Source organism: Chelmon rostratus, chromosome 3 (assembly GCF_017976325.1).
Source record: "Chelmon rostratus isolate fCheRos1 chromosome 3, fCheRos1.pri, whole genome shotgun sequence".
NCBI lineage: Eukaryota > Metazoa > Chordata > Actinopteri > Chaetodontiformes > Chaetodontidae > Chelmon > Chelmon rostratus.
In genome coordinates, this window is record NC_055660.1 from 5,811,867 (window position 1) to 5,832,902 (window position 21,036).

General features: G+C 42.7%; 1 protein-coding gene across 1 annotated transcript in view; it reads left to right on the plus strand.

Annotated features, from left to right (window-relative positions):
• The window catches only part of dchs2 (dachsous cadherin-related 2), a 28,565-nt gene extending 24,767 nt beyond the window's left edge, over window positions 1–3,798 (plus strand). Inside the window, exon 20 of the mRNA XM_041934140.1 lies at window positions 1,032–3,798. Within this exon, the coding sequence (XP_041790074.1) occupies window positions 1,032–3,637 (2,606 nt within the window). The 3' untranslated portion in view covers window positions 3,638–3,798. The remainder of the gene's footprint in view (window positions 1–1,031) is intronic.
• Window positions 3,799–21,036: the final 17,238 nt, after the last annotated feature.

Here is a 21,036-nt window from a genome sequence, read left to right on the forward strand (position 1 = left end):
CATTGAGATAAAGTGGTTCAGAGGAGCCGTGCCTATCCTATTATCTCCCTTTTAAAAATCCCTAAACCCAAAAAAAGAAGATAAATCCTGCAGAGCTGAAAGGAAACCAGCACTCCTCAGTGCTGGCTAGTCTTTTCCACTCAAGTGTGATTTATGGGCTTCTATCATGTTTGAACTCCAAAGTTTAATATCAGGGAAATGTATTTGCCCTGTTTTGCGGCGAGGAGCACTAATGGAAAGCGAAATTTACATCAATGTGGACTAAAGCTCGCCAAATAGAATTCAAAAATGTAATATGGTGCTTTTTGCAGTGCTGTGCCTCTCAGTTTTTCCATGCCTATTTGTTTTACAAACAACGAATGGTGCTGCTTTAGAGGAGAGCCACAGAATGAGTAAAGCCCTCCTGTAGAAAGGTTTAAGTGGCAGTGAAGTGGAATAATAAATTGGATGGACAAACACGTACTTGTCATCCAAGAGGAAAATTTGCTCTTACACTCTGCACATGGAATTCATTAAAGAGTAGTCACACAGGAAATGATGTTGCATTGTGGCGTCTAATGACAGGGACAATTTTGATTTAACTCTCAATATATTGTCACACAAGCAGACATGTTTTATAGTTCTTATTCCAAAGAGAAACAAATCCAGGAACAATCCGTGTATTTGTTAAACCAACTGTTAAATCAATTGACCAGAGTTTTATAGTTTTATTTTGGTGAGACCAGATGTCAGGTCTCCTGAGGGTTCTTGACCTTCTACGCACTGTAAGATAATATCAACATATATTTGACTTACTCACTATTATATAATATAGCTTGCAATATAATGTTTTGATAACAGTAAAACAGATTTTAGTAATTGATTTTTGGCTTCTGATATATCATGTCCTTGTAAAGTTCTTTTGGCAAATGTGTTCGCAAACAGTTGCTAACATAGAGCTGCCTGAAACATCTAGAGTCATGTGGAGTCTATCGATTAGTGCAGCTTTAAAATAAACCTATTCACTCATGAGCAAACATCTTGTCTTGTAGGGTCTGTTTTCACCAACAAGCCCTTGAAGGCCATCACAAACAGCAACCTGATCCATCTTCTGGTTGAGGCCAGAGACGAAGGCGATCCTGTGCAGTCCACTGTCACCTCCGTAGATGTGCTGATTCTGGACACCAACGATCATGCGCCTTTGTTCCACCAGGACATCTACACGCTCACCGTCCCAGAGGACACACCCACTGACATCACTTTGCTGACACTGTCTGCAGAGGATCAAGACTGGAGCCCCGAAAACACCCATTTGGACTACGCCATCATCAGGGGAAATGAGGAGAAGCGATTCTGTCTGGAAGTAAAAATGGTTCAGGTTGAGAATCAGATGAGAAATGTAGGAAAACTTGTTCTGTGTAACCCTTTAGACCGTGAGACCACGGAGAGTTATGCCCTAACAGTGAGTGTGTCTGATCGAGGAACACCTCCGCTGAACAGCTCTGCTGTCGTTATGGTGACCGTGACAGACTGCAATGACAACGCCCCTGTTTTTTCCAACACAGAATACCATGCACGAGTGAGTGAAAACAGCCATGTCGGTACCAGGCTGGTTCAGGTCACTGCTCAGGATCCCGACCTGGGAATCAACAGCCTGTTGCGGTATGACATTATCTCGGGGAACAGCAAAGGTCACCTCAAGCTCAACCCTCAGTCGGGCCTTCTGGTGCTAAACCACTCACTTGACTATGAGGAAGACTCAAAATACACCCTCACCATCCGAGTCTCGGATGGCGGTGAATCATCTGAAGACCGTAAAGTGGCTTTTGCAGTGGTCTTCATCACAGTGTTGGATGAAAATGACAACAGTCCATACTTCATGTTCCCCACTGTTAACTGTTCTGTGCTGGAGAACCTTCCAGCGTTTACCCACACCTGTTCAGTCCATGCTGTTGACAATGACTTAGGCCCCTACGGCCAGCTCACCTACTCTATTTTGTCCTCCTGCTTCATGGACTATGGCAGTGGCAGCCCCGAGAAGAAGGAGGCGTTTGCTATCGACCCCCTAACAGGCGACATTCACACTAGACAGACCTTTGATTATGAACGTGAGAGTGAGTACTGCTTTGTAGTGGAGGCCAGGGACAAAGGCGACAAAGCAGCTACAGTGAGAGTGCAGGTGACCATTAAGGGAGTGGATGAGTTCAGTCCCGTCTTCACTCAAAATCAGTACCATTTCCTCCTGCCAGAAAATGCCAAGCCTGGACAGACAGTCGGTTACGTGATGGCGATGGACCATGATGGAGGGGTGGACGGCCTTGTTGAGTACTCTCTTGTGAATTCATCACCGTTTTTCTCTGTGAACAAAACAATTGGTACCATTTTTGTGTCAGACCATGTGTATCGCAGAAGAGGCAGCCATGCCAGTGAGGACATGGTGAAGCTTGTAGTGTCTGCAGGTAGTCCCAGATTGGCCTCCAGGACCACCAACTGCGTGGTTTTCATCAATATCTCCAGCTCAGCTGAGGCACTCACTGGGGTTCCTCTTGATGCGCACATGCTCAGTTTGAGTGTCTCGCTAATCATGTTCCTCCTCGTCCTTCTCATTTTTGTGGGCTTGGTTCTCAGGTACAAGATCAAGGAAGCGGCAATCAAAAAGGCAGCTGCCATTGCTGCAAACTTGAATCACGGCACGGGCTCATTTGGCAGGTCCAATCACCAAATGCTAAATGGCATCTCTCTGCATAACCGGCCCGGCATTTTGGTGACCAAGAGGGACATATCAAATGCATACAGTCAATCAGACTCAAGCGGCCGTGGATCTGCAGAAGGTGAGACCGCTGAGGACCAGGAAATCAAATGGATTAATGACTACCCGAGCCGTAAAAGAGATGAATCTGTTCAAGGCAACCAGCCCACGGAGATCCCACATTCTGCGTTAACAGGGGACAATATCTCCTGCCACTCTGTCGATGTAGGGCCGGAGCACATTTTATCTGTCAATAAATGTTTAGTCTCGGGGATGGCCAGCATAGAAAGCCTCCACCACTTCAAAGAAGAAGGAGGAGGTGAGGGACTACTTCCTGCAATACTTAGGGTGAGAGACTTGGAGGAGAGCATGAGGACGAATGGGTATGCTCCCCTCTCGGAAGCCCACGTCTCTGCAGATTCTCTTTCTTCACTGGTGTGTCTAGAGGAGCAGCTGCAGGGCAGCTACAGCTGGGACTACATTTTGGACTGGGAGCCTCGCTTCCAGACTCTGGCCTCTGTCTTCACTGATATCGGGATGCTCCCCGACGAGGAGCTTCAAGGTGGCCGTGAGGACTTGGCAGCAGAGGCGAGCTGTCTCATGTACCCACCACCTCTTATAACGGGAGTGGCTCAGCCTGGCATTAGAACTGTACCTCCACGAAAGCCAGGCCGTGTGCCAAGCCTGAGAAGGAAGCCGTCTTACCGCAAATATGCATATTCCCCCTTAGCGAGGAATACAGGACTTACCCCTTCAGCCATGACACCCAGTTTCTCCCCATCACTGTCGTCTCTCACCATTAGGACCCCTAGTGCCTCACCAGTTGTCTCTGAGACCGGGGTGGGGGGCATCAAACTTGACTCAGGTCCCCTCACGGCAAGTCTGTTGGAGGCAGAAATCCAGTTGTAGACATGAACTTTGATCAAGTTCACCTGTGATATTTCCATCTTCCATTCACCATCTGAAGGAGTTTCCCTCAGTGTTGTCAGGGATTTTAAGGGACGCTGCGGTTTAGTTTTGACAACATTCTACTATATTTATAAAATACAACATATGGAACTTTTTCCGAGGTAGAACAATAAAGCCCTGGACTTATTTTGATTGTTGTCCCCGTTTCTATGGTTTTAGACTCATGTGCCATGAGTGTAGTCTCAAAGGGGCGATACCAGGCAAAGTCGTCATATGAACATAACGTAGTCATTTAATTACTTAGATTGATTTCATAACTGGCTTCTGTAACAAAACTAATATCTGGAAAAGCCTGGATTCAGTCTTGCATTATATTCTTATACTGCAGGACTTTGAACAAGAGCAGATGTTCGGGTGAGCAATTAATTATCGAATGCTTTGTTGTAAGCATGTTTATATGTGCAGAAAATGAAACACTTTGTTATTGCAGTTGGTTGCAGCTTCTAAATGGAGAGTTTTCAAGGTTGGTTTAACTTTAATAACCAAAGGAAGGCAGGATTGTTCTGCGGTTAAGTCTGTCTTCCTGGAATCATAAAAAGAGTGTTTTGAATACAGACCCATTTTTGCCTCCCTCTTCTTTAATATATTCTGCCAATAAAATGCCAATAAAATCCCATTACGAACAGAACTTATTTTATCTCTTCAATCTAGGACATCTCTTGATATGAAGGGTATATTTTTCAGTCTTTCATGGTTAGACAGGAGTCAAGGCTCATGCAGACATCATCCAAAATATTTTTAAAAATGAGATTCTTCACTGACACTAATTTTGTACAGAATGGAGATATGCTGTTGTCCTGCTGTCACTGATCAACATGATGGCTCAGTTTTTTACGAACCAGCTCCAGGCTTTGGCCGTTTTACTTTTCCTCATCTGTTCCCTTCATGATTGTTTTTGTGTGCGCTGACTGTAGACTATGGACACCCCATTAATAAACAGCACTTTATAATTCTCAGAGAATTGTATGAGTTTAAATATTGATGAATTTCCAAACAAATTTGCAATAAAGAAACTTTCTTCTGTATTGTCTTGGGTTCAGCAGCTTTTGAAATTGGGATGTTGTGCTACCGAATGTGTTTCAGGATGATTTATTGGCTCATGTTATATTCAAAGACAGGATTTATTTCAGTTTATAGAATAATAGAATTCCTGTTTCCTTAAAATGATACAGTCAAATTTGCATTTCAATAGGCTTTTTATCCTGAATCACTTGGCCACTTTCTGTATTTTCCCCTGGTTTTTCTCAGCAAGTATCCAAATTTAAATAAAGGTAACAATGAATACTGCATCCCACATTAAAAAAGACACAAAATGGTGTTTGTTTCGAGGCTTCATTGAAATTACATCATGCCAGAGTGAGATCTGTATTTGAAGTCGTATTCATTTTTAATTATTTTGACACATATATTCACCTGTATCATTGCAGCTCATTTTAATAGTACAGTCACGTTTGATTTGACTTTTTGCTGCTTGTAACAGCGGTCTGACCATCTGAGAGTTTGGCTTCTCTTAGAAATGTAAGGAACACAAAGTGTTTCAACATGGCTCCACTTGGTCTGCTCTTAATCCAAATGTGCTGCCCTCAGGGAACATATGAGCTGAGGAAGCTGAGGAGCTAAAGTCTTTATCAGATAGTTTCATGAAAGACAATAAACAGTCAGGCCCTGAACCATACCGGCCAAGTGTGTCCTGCATGTAGTCACTGATAGGTGTGTAATTATTTATTGACTCAGTCCAGTCTCTCCTCTGCAGCTCAGTGGGTTTTCACCAGCTCTGCACTCCTCTGTATTTGTGATTTCAGCGGGTCCTTGGCCCCGGGATCACGGTGATGGAAGAGATCTCTCGCCATATCAGGTGATCTGGCCAAACAGGCTTCTGTGTCTCAGCAGCTCAGCAGTCTGGAGTAAAGAGCTGCTCAGTGGATCTTTATCAAATGCTGCTTGTCAGTCAGGCAGCCGAATTTGCTGAGAGGTCAGCAAGTCTCAAGTACAATGAGACTCTTTCTATAAAGACGGACGTTTGTGCCCTTTTTCATGTAAAACTCAGATTTCTAAAAAAAAAAAAGTTGGGATGCTGCGTTAAACATAACACAGAATGTGATAGTTTGCTGATATTTTTTGACATATGCATTATTATTATTATTATTAGTCTGAGAATCTGTGGGACGCCGCTGTGACGAAGAGCTGGAATCCATCAATGCTGCTGAGTCCCTGCCAGGTGAGCCACTCGGGTCCAGCTTCAGTTAAAAGAAATACCAGCAAGTCAAAGACAGTTCAAATCATGACTTGTCTCACATTGTTTATCAACAGGTGACATGCTTGGACCACCCCCGCTGACGTGCCCCTCCCTCCAACATCATCTATTGGCCCTCACTGCCCACACCTCTGCCCCTTCCTCCTCCACTCCCTTATTATCGTCATAGTCATCATGCTCCTCTTCAGATGGCAAAGAGCAGAAGAAGAGCGACGCCAAGAAGAAGCGTCTCTACAGCTTCCAGGATGCCTTCATGGAGACCAACCGAGTAGTTATGGCCACCTCCGCCTCCACGTCCTCTGTGTCCTGCACTGCCACCACTGTCCAGTCAAGTAATAACCCACCCATCCACCTAGCATCTAAAAGACCCAACTCTTTAGGTAATATAGGAGGTAGGAGCAGTGGTTAGGTTTGTACTGATGATGGAGCTTTTTATGTAGTTAAATTATGGGCCACTTAGAAAATCACCACACACATGAAGTTACAACCCTGATTCAAAAAAAATTGGGACACTGTATAAAACATAAATATAACAAAACATAAATAAAACCAAATGTGATAACTTGCTAATCCTTTCTGACATTTACTCAATTGAAAACAGCACAATGACAATATATTTAATGTTTGACCTCATCAGCTTCATTGATTTTTGTAAATATTTATTTATTGATGCAGCGACATGTTTCAAACAAGTTGGGACAGTAGCAACAAAAGACTGGGAAAGTTGTTTGGAACATTCCACAGGTAAACAGGTTGATTGGTAACAGGTGATAGTATCATGATTGGGTATGAAAGGAGCATCCTGGAAAGGATCAGTCGTTCACAAGCGAGGATGGAGCGAGCTTCACCACTTTGTGAACACATGATTGTATAAAGGACGTTACTACATGGGCTTGGAAACACTCTGTAAAACTGTTGTCAGTAAACACAGTTTGTTTGAAAGGAGTTATCTAAAATTCAGGATGCATAGCTTCCTGTAATTATCTCTCCTTTCATCCACCCTCTCCTCTTTCCCCGTCTGCAGCCTTTCGTCATGCACATGCCTGCTGGTGTATACCCGATTAGAAACCTGGTGTAGACGAAATCTACATGTGGAAATCAGGTTTCCATTATCCCCCATCCAGATTACAGAAACCTGGTTTCTCATTTACATGACACAGAAATCACCTTTCAGGAGAAAGTTGTAACCCAGTTACTTAAGTGCATGCAAGCACACTGATTGTGTTCATATTTGCCATTTGGGAAATTCTGGAGGGGGATTTGTTTTCCCCTAACCAGCAACAACTGACGTATCTGTCCAGTCAATATTATTTTCAGTCTACACAGAAGCTGCATTAGTGGTTGCTCAGAGCAGAAAACATTGGTCTTGTCAATCCGAGAGAAATGAACCAGGAGTTGTTGCTCCATAAATTGATTTACAACAACCTTGTGGAGGGGCTTGTGGAGCCTATGGGGGCCTTCGACCCCAGGGAAGTTGCCCACTTCATGCAATTGGTAATCAGCAACCCACACACTTCAGTGTCATGTGAGCACATGATAGCTGTGGACAGAGCAGTATGAAAACAGCACAGTCGAATGACAAATAAAGATCTCTAAGCTCCACAATAACGTATTGTCATCTGTATTAGATCATCACTTGTCAAATCTGGTCAAGGCTGAGCTCCCAACGTTTCCCCCCTGAGCCGTGTTTCCCTGCAGAACAAGGAGAAAAGATTATCATCTGATAGTCCAGTCTGATAGTCACTTGGAAGAGGAGGCATTGTGGCAAATAAATCACAGCTGTGTTCTCGTCCTGGCTCGGATTTTATATTTATCTCTATTTGCATTCTGTTGAGATAAGTGCTGGCCTCTAAACGTGTTCTGCATTGTGGTTTCTGGCTTGTTTCTCGGGGGACTTGAGGCTCTATGATGCACTGAAGGAATTTCGGTTGCACTCGCTTGGTGGAGAAACCGTTGTGGCGTGGGGAAAGTGCAGGCAGGGTGACAGCTGATTTTATAATGAATTGTTTTGAAACTGTTTTCATACCCAGTGTTAGAGGTTTTGATGGATTGCTCCATTTTCCTCTTGGCTACAAATGTGATTTGATGGGCTAGAAGATGATATACAGAACGTGGTAGACAGATTTTTTGTGTTTACTGTATGTTACCTCACATACACACATATTTTAACGTTGACAAATGTGAAATCTAATTAAATGTAATTGCAGCGGTCTGATCCTGGTTTGGTCTGTTTGGTTCCAGAGGTACAGTGTTGTGTTGTTAGACCTTTACCTCACTAACAGTAAAAAAAAAACCTTGTGTATGTAATGCAGATTTGTAGCATGAGACTTTCATTACAGTTTCCACCTGCTGTAAGTAAAGTTATAACAAGAGCATCTAGAGCTCCTCTGAAGTTCCCTTACATGAAAGATGGTACAGATTACTATAGACTGAACTTACTGAACTTATAAAAACAGCATAGGCAGCTCATTCCAGTGTGAACAACCCGCCTTTTGTCTTCAAAATCAATTTTGATAATGAATATGTTTTTCAGTATTATATTTTATCAAGTTTGTCTTTCTCAATGCATGAATGTTAAATTCAGCTGCAAACGTTTCTCAGTTTGTCTCCGAGCCTGAACTTTTCCAAACAATAATCACAATATTTATGAAGTGTCTTCTTCTTCTTTGTCAAAATGTGCTGCCTACATTACCCACAATGCACTTCCACCAATGGATGACATATTTCCGCAGGCTGACCTGGAGGTTAGCATCGCCCTGGTTCCCTCTACACACAGCTGAAGGGATTTTTCCATTGGATATCAAATTATTCAGATTGGATCAGTTTAGGATATTTAAACATTTTGTTTACCAAGATAATCTTCACAAATGAACACCACTTTTGTGACTTTTGATGCTTAAATGCAGTCGCCACTGGTAAAAAGCTAACATTAGGCTCGAAAATAACAGTCACAGCCTTTTATAAGACAAAAAGCTTCACCATCCGTGGATTTAATGTCGTAGAACAAAACATGTAAATCTCTTAAGCTTGTTTTAGGCACAGACATTATTTTATGCATCTAACCAAAAATGTGGTGTGTGCGTATGTGAGGCTGGGGGTTGGGTTTTGTGTGTGCTTTCTCTGACAGTATCGGTGTGGCTTGCGGGTTGGAGGAGGAGCTGGCTGCACACACCTGTGCCTGATCTTCATCAGGAGCTTACTTAAGGCGGGACCGCCGGTGTTCTCGCTGCCAGATTGTCACCGCTTTGTGGTAGATCATTCGCTAGTGCCTCAAAGAATTTGGCGCTTGTGATTTCATATACTTACCTGTGTTCTCTAGCTTCAGGATCCAGCTCGTTACCCTCAAGCCACCCAGCACCTGTACCAGTCAGCTCGAGCCCCCGCTGTGCCACACGGCCTACCTTCCTCGCTGCCTGTTTGCTTGCCTCCCCTGCCTTCCCTGTGTCTAGAGACACCACCTCAACCAACTCTTCCCCCCCTTACCGCTGCCTAAATATACTTTTCACCTAGCCACCTTTCCCACTTTTTCCACTCGCTCCTGTAGCACTCTATCAGCAGCTAATGAAGCCTCGAGCTGCTTCAAGAGTGGGCTGCAGAGGTCCGCTAAACTCACTGCTCTCTAACCTCACAAACCAAGATTTTCTTTAGGGATCTTGGTGTTTTAATATTCGTGATTACATAAACTTACTGAGTGTGACCAACTTTGACACAACTGACGAGTCTGAATTGTTAGAAACACAGACCACTTTCCAACTTTCAGTGATTAAATCCAACTCAAGCTCTAATGAGATCATCCACTTTTTATTTCTAAAATGATCAACACGGGTCCAGTTTTGTGTCTGATTGGTGCAGATTAATTGGTTGCAGGAGAATTCTATGTGCGCTGATGAAACTTCCACTGAATTCAGAGAGGTTTTTAGTTTAGAGCACAGCCGCGATGTGTTTACGGTCCATCAGCAGGTTTGTGGAAAAAACATACATCATCGTCTTCGGCATCCTGAATTACCACTGGGCCCTTTGACTCCAGATAATCAACATATGCGCCGAGTCTTGATATTTTTCCAAAAATCTGTTAGTTCATCTAAGCTGTGTTGCTGAAAGATTGTGTAAACATTGTCACACTGAGAGCATGCTTTACGCTTCATTTGCAAGCTGGAAACAATCCAAATGTTTTCTGTTTTCTCTCTCTTCCTCATTTTTTTTCCTTAAACAAAAAGGGGCACATTTGACAGCAGAAGAAAGAAATGTTGAGCATCCTGATTTGTTAATAATGGGGATCAACTTTAGCATTTATTTACACGACAGCCAGTTTTCCCTCAGCCATTAATCTTCACAAAGGAATCACAACGCACTTTACATGAAGAATTAATCACAGATTGGAGAAGATGGGAAGGAGTAAACTGTGCTGACCATAGCTCACCTCCAGTTTTATCAGAACCATGTGGGACATCCTGCCTATCTTCTTTTCAGATGTTTGACAAGTGTGTGGGACGATATATGCCAGAGTGCGTTGCTGTGCCTGGTCCTGATAGAAATTAACGCAGACATGATGTGGGATAGCTGAGCTGAGCAGTGCTGGGAACAAGGATTCAAAGTGGGGATGGTAACGCTGGTGGAGTTCTTCCAGACTCTTATCGAGGCAACTGCAGACTTTGATTCCAAAACAACACGCAGAACATCGGTTTCAGGAAAACAAAATGTCTGTTCCACTTAAATATATCAAAACCAGTTAATAGAAATTATAGTGAACCACAGTAACTAAAATATGATGCAATTTTATTGATGAACACTCTGTGGAATAGTTAAAATGATTACAAGCATGACCTACTACAATTTTGAATAATAATGATAAAATTAAATAATGTAACTCTGTCTTATGTAAGTTTTCTTTTTGAAACTTTAAGAACATTTTCCGACTAGTAATTCTGAATTTAAATATAAATTTGAATTCAAGACCTTGAATTGAGTGCTTAGACACTGTGTTAATACTACATTTACTTCAATAAAATACCCTCTGTCGCTGCTATTTACCCATATGTCTTTTAAAAGTGGAAGAAGTGGTGTCATTGGTATTCTATCAATCTCCAATCAGTCCAAATGTAAAGGCAGACAGAGAGACACTTCATAAATATTGTGATTATCAGTCACCTCCTCCTGGCTTGAACGGTGGCTCTTTGTACTGCTCCTTTGTGAATGACAGCTGTAGTAGCTCTGAATCCACGAGTTACCATAGATTTCAACAAAAATCCAGCATCATGGCCGTTAAAGTATAGAACATGTCCAGAAACCACTGCAAAGCCTTGTTTTAAGCCCTCCTAGCAACATTGAAGGCAATGAGCGTCTCAGTCTGTCCACCACTTTGGTCCGGACTGAAATATCTCAACAAATATTGGACATTGTCATGGAATTTGGGACAGACATTGGTCATCCTCTGACTTTTCCTCTAACGCCACCATGAGGTTGGCATTTGTGGTTTTAAAATGTCACAACAACTATTGGTTGGATTGTTTGAAGTTTTTATTTTTGCAATACCTGCATGAAGGAAATATGCAAAAACATGGCGATATACAGCTTCCATTGGACCCCAGTGGTTAGCTGTGTACGTCCATCAGCTGCCAGGTGACAAAAAAGCAGCAAATTTTGCATATTGTGATGAAAATGTGAGTCAGCGGGTGACTGTTTGTAACTGCTGTGTATTCAAGATAAATATAAAGTTTTCAGAATTACTGTTTAAGCCCACAGGTTGTTTACTATGTAAGTCATAGTTTTTAGCTGATATTCCTCACAGAACAGAACGTAGCTGGCAGCCTAATAAGCAGACACACACACACACACACATTCAGGCCTGGAGCCCCTTGAACGGGACCAGTGGGGAGAGGGAAAAGGAGCTTTGTTGGTGGAGGGCAGGAGAAGGAGGGTCAAACAGGCTTTGGATGTATGAAGGAGCCTCAAGCATCACATTTGGGTCCAATCAAATCAGTGATGTTTTTTGGCCACAATATATAAAACAGATGCACCAAAAATGGGAGGAGGACAATTCTTTTGTATAAAAGCTGTTCGCAGTGAAAAAGTAGCTTTCTTTTTCTTTTTTAAGGCGATTGATCTTTGCTCTGCAGCTTTGCTTTTTTTTTTTCCCCTACTGCAGCGTTTCTATGAAGGCTTGTTTTGTAGTTTTCACTCTCTGTTTGTCTCCGGTACAGATCTTTTTCATGCTTTGTGTGTAGCTTGTGTGGCCTTCTGTTAACATTAACAATATCTCAACCTTTGACCTGCTTGTAATATGAGGCCTAATAGATTTAACCGCAGACCTGAGTGTGAATGTCACCTTAAAAGAGTGTCTCTGGACATGCAAAGTTGTCTCACACCCTCAAATGACCTCTAACCCCTCAGGAAAGCAGCAGGGGATGAAGTGCACTCAGGGGGTTGGGGGTTGTTTTAGCCACAGGGGTGAAAACACGAGGGCAGGTGCTCCCTACAGGGGCCTCCAGTCCCAGTATATAGGGGCCTGGTTCTCCTGTGATGGATGGGTCTGGCTGAGATGCCAGGCCCCTTTGGGGCAGAGTCCACAGCAGGGGAGGCACCATCTGGGAACAGAATGTCAAGGCTGGCCCAAGGGTGGAGATTTATGCCCCAACCTCAGGTTCAAATGGCTGCGTCTGACACAGCGTAGACGAGGTGGCAATGACAGCTTTCCTCCCACCTAGTCCAAAAGGAGTCCATCCATTTTTGTCAGCGGGGACATCAGGAGGATGAAGGGTATCAAACAACTTTAGGGTTAAATTTTTTTCAACCTGACCGTCTTCAGTCAGGTAGCCCAGCTTTGGGTCTTTGTGCTTTCTCCGCTCAGCGAAGGGGAGCTGATGTTAAGCACAGTGCTAAAAATGTGCAGGGGATTTTTTTTTCCAACAGCATGCATAAATTAAGGGCAGACAGACTGAAACAAACAGATCGAAAACTTCTTTCTCCTAGTTTTCCTCAGCCCTCTAAAGAAGCCACGACCACAGTTTTTTTCGAAACCACTATACCCTCCTCTCCACACACTTACATACACAATCCGGCCACAACGACCCTGTGGAATAAACACAGGTGGTGAGTAGCGTGAGTTCATCCGCTGACCAGTGAAATCTATTGGTTTGCTCAGGGTAACAAGAATCAGAGGCCCCGACAGCTTTTTGATGGGCCTATTAGTGCCTCGGCTGCACAGGGAGGTTGGGAGGGGAGAGGTATTAAACAATTAGGGCCATAGACACAGATGTGGGGGACAGAAGGAAAAGCTGTGTGTGTGTGTGTGTGTGTGTGTGTGTGTGTGTGTGTGTGTGTGTGTGTGTGTGTGTGTGTGTGTGTGTGTGTGTGTGTGTGTGTGTGTGTCAGGCCTATGAAAGTGGTCGTGCAGGACTACGCACAGTGTCCCATGTGGAGCTAATTTCATCCCTTCACTTTGAGGATAATCTGCAGAGTGTGGAAGCCTAAAGCCTGTGTGCATTTAAACTATTTAGTTTACTGGCATATACATCGTGACTCTGTCCTCGTTTCTTAATGTACTTATATACAGTGCAAAAAGAGAAAAGGACTGATACACTGCAGCTGAACAGAAAGTATAGAAACAGGCAGTGCCAAACAGCCAAAAAAAAACATACAGTTGTTATATGCAGTACAGTGGATGTATACAGGCTGCATGTATGTAGAGGTACAAGAGTGTCTTGCAGTGCAAAAATCATCTTAAAATTAAGATAAGATTTAAGTTAAGATTAAAACGTATGTAGTTCAACATTTTGGATAATAATTCAGTTTCTTGCAGAGTAAGATGAGAAGATATATACCATTCTCAAGTTTGTGCGTTGTGTATGGAGCTAGCCTAGCTTAGCATATACTGTAGACTGGAAGCTACCTTGGCTCTCTCTAAAATTCAAAAATATGCTTGCCAACACCTCTAAAGCTCAACATATTGTATCTTATGTTTTTCAAATTTTGGCACAAGCAGTCATGTAAAACTGGTGGTACACAGTGACTTCCCTGACTAGCTGTTTCCCCCTGCTTCCAGTCTTTATGCTAAGCTAGGCTAACCCCCTTCCGACTCTAGCGCCATACTTAACGGGCAGATACGAGAGCTGTATCAACCTTCTCATCTAACTCTTGGAATGAAAGCAAATGAGTGTATTCACCACAATTTTTAACAACTCACGGATGGTGCATCTCTTGAGTCTGTTATCATGAAGCATCCGTTGACGTGCATGCTTGTACGCATGGCGAGCGAGACGGCGTGCAGTTCATGAAGGCCACATTTCAGGTTTTTAAAAAACTGAAACACAGCTGAGCTTGTGTGTAACATCCAGCCTCATTATGTCAGTTGTGTTGCAAAGTCTGAGTTTTGGAGCAAACTAGGTTGCTGGTCGCCAGAGCTTAACCTAAGAACAATGACTTTGTAATTCATTACGCATTTTTCATGCACTACCAACCCTAAAATGACTTTGAATATTGCAGTAACATGGAATGCTAGTTTGATTTTTCGGAATACAATGCAGCTTTTGTTTTTAATATTTCTTATAAGCAGTGGGATATTTTATTATTATGCTCCTTTGGCAGAGCAGGGGTAACAAAAGTTTTTATTCAAAGAAGGAGGCAAACAAAGCAGACTCATCATCTTGACACTGAGCGAGTTTGTCACTTCTTGCTTCCCATTTCAGTTGTAATAGCGACTTAAAACCCAGACATCGTGCATGGAATGGATTAGAATAAAGGTTATATTTAAGCTTGTATACACTGAATGTGTCATCTGATAGGGCATACGTAACCTCTGGCAGTATGAGGCAGAGCCAGGTCGATGTTTTGGTTGGAAGGCTATAACTCGATATTGTGCCATCGCCATGATGCAACCAGGGCTGTCAAGCAAAGCCTGGCAGAATATTCAATTAAGCACCACAGTGAAAGATAAGCGTGGCCATGTTTACTGTCTGGTCATGTGCCTTGCGGCTCAGCGACGATGCTCTGAAACACTTTCACAGGGCTTCTGTTTCAGCCGTCTGTGACAAACACAAGCAGAAGTCAGACGATTAGAGCAGAGGCAGTTTGGAGGAGGTCGTTTTGTTGGATGTTTGAGGTTGGAAAAGCCCTCGGCGTTAAAGGGGAGCCATCATTTAGTTAAGGCGAGGCCAGATTTTAAGTGTGTGTGCAGCGATGTGTCTCCCCGAAGAGTTCAGGATAACTCAAGGTCTTTTCCTCCTTCGCACAGCAGGACTCTGCAGGTTTAATGTGCACCGCCTCGGGCTTGTTCCATCTGCCGCTGCACACCATTAGACAGCAACACACACACACACACACAAGGTTGTGCCCCTACTGTAAGTCGGCGTTAAAACGTTCTCTTCTGGGAGTGAACTGGGGAATAATAAAGGGCTTGGTGATTCCCTCTGACTGCATTTAGGATGCTTTTCCTCCGTTACCACCGAGGAGAATTCAGCATGTGGGCTTTTAATGTTGCCTTCTTCATATGAAAGCAACAGGGAGCCAATGATGACATGTTGGTGGGTCCATTAGACTCACTTAATGCTCATAGTTGGCACTTTTACAAAACCATTTACTTCTATGGAGGAGAAAATACCTACTTTTGGAAATTAGCTATAAAATAAACTTTGTAGAGCAGTGAAATAAGAATGACAGACATTTTATGATGGAAAACTCGTATGAAGAGACGAAGTAGAGAGCACGTTTTAAAAAGTGCAAAAATAGATCAACAAATTAAGCTTTTTCGAGGCTGATGAAGTAAATCTGTTCCAGCTTTTTGTCAAGCTCTATCAATCTTATTAACAAGTGACTGTGCTGAGAGTAAAAATAACGATGCAGTCATGCTCATTTGTCATGTTTTGGCTCAGAAAGTTAGCATCTGCACTGTAAAATGGCTAAATCCATTTCTACGTTTGTTACACAGATGACTGTACTAGGGACAAACAGGAGCTGCATATTTAGCCATATTTAGGCTAGAGTGATTAAGAGTGTGTGCAATATATTAAGCAACCAGACCAACACCAGAGAAGTGGATAATACTAGGGAAATTAATGAATGGTGCGGGGGGTTAATACACAAAACATCTAATTGGAGTATTCCCTTAATTTATCTATACAACTGTGACCCTCCTGAACTGGGTCAGTTTGCACAGTGGCCCTGACCAAACTATCACAAAGGCCAGATCTGATGGTGTGTATCCTTTTGGCCATTAACCGTACCCATAAATGTTTGACTTTCCACACCCAAGATCAGGTAAATGTTATCCTGGGAGGGGCATCGCTGCTCGACAGCACACATACGATAATTGTTGTATATCTGCTAAAATGATGGTCATGAAACAGAGTGTGCAGAACCTCCTCCTCTCCATAGTTCAAATATTAACAAATCAGATAAACGTTTGAAACACAACAAAGTTTTTTCCTGCTGCTCTTATCTGGATGACGTTCCAGAGCACAGTCAAATTTCCTAGAAAACAATAAAGTGTATATTCTGTTTACTCATGCACGGCTGTAGCTTTTGGCAAGTCAGGGGTCTCTGGATAAAATTACCCGTAATTGCATTTACTTAAGTTGAATGGAGTTATCAGTCTTGCTTGTAGCACGCTTGGAGAAACTCAAACATTTTACAGTGTCAGGAAAAAAAACCATATCGCATACATACATCTGGAAAACGATTAGAGAGATCTGTTTTCTGTGCTATGCAGGTTTTTGTCGGAGGCTGTTATAATTTGATGGCTTTGTCCCGTTCTTGAAACTGTAGAAAGCAACTACAAGTTGAATCTTGTTTCACGGTTCAGGGTGGCTGTTTTGAAGTCTAGAGGTTGAGTCAGTGAGCAGAGGTTGTTCAGAGTTTGGGCTGAACTTGGTGTAAAGTCTGTTTCTGTTCATGGGAGGCACAGACTTCTCAGCTCTTCCTCCAAAACAAAATGCGTCCTTGTTGCGGTGCCACAACTGCGAATGAATACCAAACCTTTATTTACACTTGAGCCCGTGTCTGGTATTCCAGGGGTCACTGTGGGTCACTTGCTAACCCGCTGCCACCATCGCTAAAATTAAGATGGGTGGTTTTTCTTTTCTCTAACCCCCCAAATTCCTGTGATGAAGGTATGTGCGATTATATTTCACAACACAAACTGTGAAAAGGCAAACGATCCATGACTCTTGCTGGAGTGGTAATTTGTTCAAGTGATGGAGAACTTGCCTTTGCGGGAAGTAAATTAATTTCATTGCAGTCATGTTGTTTCCACTCCTCATAAACACAAAAAAAGAGAAGAAAAAGTGATGCAACATCACATGTTCAAATGAAAGACACATGATTGGCTTAAAACTACCCAATTCTGAATTACACACATTGCTTCAGATAACATATTGTTCATCATAACCACTGATTTACACAGAAGGTGTGTGATCTGTTTCTGAGCTCTAGCCATTCAGGATTTACTCTTAGCAGAATTTGAGAAGATTTTATTCTTAAATTTGAGAGCTGGACTAAAAATGAAGAATTTTCACTTGTGGCAGTTCTACATAAATGCAGGGTTTGAGGGACAGACCTGGAAATAAAGTTTCAGTAAAAGCTCATCTACTGATCAGGTTAAGAACAGTAACATCCCTTTTCTGAGGAATGTGTGAAGGTGGTGAGGGGCAGGACTATGGGGTGCCCCTCTCCATATGGGGTGGAGATCAGGCACGGGTCATTCAGAACACACTTCTCTGAGCTGCTTGTACTTTGGTCTAAGTTGTAAAATATCCCCATCGAGCCTGTCACAGTGTGAGTCTTCCAGCTTCAGTATCGGTCAGGGGTCAGAGAGCAGGGTCCTACAGAAGGATCTGCATGTCACACTGATCCATGGACATCCTGCAAGCATAAACCTGCCTGGCTCAGTGCTGCGTTTTATGGTACAATGACACTGTCTTTGGATCCTGTTCTCTTGACAGGCCTTCAAATGCTGAACCCGTATTAATTACAGTAAATGGCAGTATGGTGGTCGTCACGAGCCATTAGAGCAGTAGTTCAACATTTTAAGGAAATGCATTTATAGAGAAAGGCAACACCACTGTCGTGTCTGTAAAGTAAACATGAAGCTACAGCCAACAGCCAGTTAGCTCAGCTTAACACGAAGACTGCAAGCTGAGCTAACTGGCTCTGTCCAAATGCTACATAATCTGCTCATCAGCACCTCTGAATTTCACTAATTAACTTTTTATATCTTGTTTGTTAAATCAGTACAGTTAACTTCCTGCCTTGCCTGCTCCCTGCCAAGAAAGAGTCTGGCACTTAACCACCCATAAAACCCCAACTTGTAGTTTTTACACTTTTGTTTTTCTAACAAACAAGCTATAACGTGTTACTTAATTAATTAGTGAGCTGTAGGTCTGCTGGCAGGCATATTTTGTTATCTTCTTATCTTCGGACAGAGCCAGGCTAGCTGTTTCCCCATTTAGTTTTTATGCTAAGCTAACGGCTGCTGGATGCCACCTGTGGTTAGGATTGATCGTCTCATCGAACCCTCTGCAGCAATGCAAAAAGCACATTCAAAACTGTTGCTTCAAATGGCTCATAACTGGCTGAACATTCATTAATTACATTTCAATACTTCACTAACAGAAAATACAAATAATCTTGTACCCTCTCCACATATTTGTCCACTGCTATTACAGTGCACACATCTCTAATATGCATCTGGTTATCCCAAAGTCTGGCAGAGTCGCCTGCGTGTCCCACAGCTGCTCTGAAACCCCATACTGAGTCAATTAGACCTGTACAATAGGACCATCAATTACGCCAAGCAGGCACAATCTATATGACTCTGGAGCTCTAATGAGATTAATTCCTCTTGGTTGGGATAAATTCCTTCCCAAATGTCAATGTAGAAGGAGTGATTGAAGTTAACAAGCTCATTAGTGCACTTCAGGACGATGTTCAGAGCTGTATAGTTGATTCTCAGTTGGCAGTCAAGGGGCCACAGAAGATAAGCATAAAGACGAGTGGTCCTAACAGTGAAGCCTTGCGGATCTTGTTTACTACTACTATATAATCCTTATTTTATCAGGAAAGCTAATGCAAGATAACTCTTCTTGTGAAGGTTTGACAAACTGCAGACCATCTTTATAACGTCCAGACAAAGTATTTTTATACCAGGTGTCTGCAGTTCACTCCAAACTGGCAGTAATTCAGCACCTACAACAGAGTTCAATGAAGTTGTACTGTAAAATATATTTACCTCAAGTGGCTGAAAAATGAAGCCAAACTGCAGTACCTCAAATGGCCACTTGAGTCTGGCTCCAAAAGCAAGGCCATCCCCATAGACCTCCATATATACATGCCCAGTTTAACAGCAGTAACATATTTACAGCCTGGTGCAGCTATACAGTCTACGATTTTCTTACGTTAAGGCCGTCTCTCAGGGCTCTACAACTTCCACAGCACTCAGCCAGAAGCCTGTTTGTTCCTTCTGAAAAAAATGTAGTTTAAAATTTAACTTTAAAAGCTGCTCAGAATGTTTTCATCCGTGGATTAATACAAATTTGGTGCACTAGCGAGTATTTTCATCCACAGGACGATGTACAGTATGTGGGATTCCTTCATCCCAATGTTCGTCTTCATGGGAATGAAGGAACGTTTCATCAAGTGTGACAGTGTGGCTCAAAGATGTGTTTTTAATAGTTTTTGGTCAACAATGGCGGTCTACAGGAGGTCAGAGGAATAAGCTGTATCAGGCTTTGACGAGACAGACAATACTTGTTATAAGGATCACTTCATTGCTGGTTTTGGTCTTTTCATGGGATTTGTTGACAATAAGACAAATACAGAATGTGACCAGACCGATCCTGTAATCTGTTCTGATCAAATGTAATTTTCCCAAATCCCAAGATCCTGCATGGAGCTGGGTAGTCTGTCTGCATAAAAACAGGGTTGGCTTGGTTTACATTATAGCAGTCCTGATGGCTTTGATGCTCCTCACATTCAGAGATCAGTCTTCATGAACATTAAATAAACTGAGTCCTTCAACATTTCCACGGGAGGTTGGCTTTCTTTTGAACCTGCACAATGCATCCTGTGATTGTTTTTGACAGTAGACTAGCCCCTGATTCTTTAAGAAAAAAAATGAAGGAAAGGGGTAAAGTGTTGCGGGTTGAGGGTAGTGGAAGAGAAAGAAAGAGGGGTTACTGGGCTACAGATGGACCACAAGGTCCGACAAGCTGTGTCTCATTTTCACACAAAGCTGTAATGAGAACCCACTGGGGTGACTTTAAGCGCAGGCCTTGGATCAGTTTACCTCTATCCCGAGCCTCTGACCTTAACTGTCTGTGAAACCGTATTGTTAATAGAGACTGCATGTTATCTGTGTTTGAAGAACTAAGCTTGGTGAGGTTTGATCCAGTCCTAATTGCAGTCCATTTATCCCCCTTTGGATCCTTTTCATCATTTATAGCTTTTGTTTCTTGTCATCTTCAGATGAGCTGAGGCATACAGGGTCTTTCACCTTGACTGCTTTACCACGTTTTGTACATATCTAATGCCTCTTGTGTCTCATAAGAGTTTGCGTTTGCAGCCCAAGAGTCCATCATGAGTCAGTTTACAGCTGATCGCATTTAGTCGCCCAGGAAAGGTTAGCGTGTGACCTGTTACACCACAGGTACAGCTTAGCCAGCTGACCTATTGCTCAGCTAAAGGGAGTCCAGTTGCAGGTTAATAGGGGGCTCTAGCCCTTAAATGGCCGTATAAGTGTTTCTACAGAGACCTGAATAGAATTAACACGCTTTGAAGGAAAGGGGATAAGAAGGGGTGAGTTACCCTATAAACCCTGCAAAAGTAAGTTAAACCTTTGACACAGACTGAAGAACCAGCTCAGTTCCTGCTCTAATGCTTCGAGGTAGCATTCAGACTAACCTTGGTAACCCTCTCATCGGCAAAGCAATGCAGGATCGTCCAGCAACGTGACATTATCCTGCAAGGTGATGTGGAGGCTAATCGAATACATGCAAGCGCACATTCCTGGTAGATTACCTTTTAACTGCATATTTCAAGTGTTTGCAATAATCGCAATCATCATGACAGATGATAATTGTTGCCATGATAACTTTTG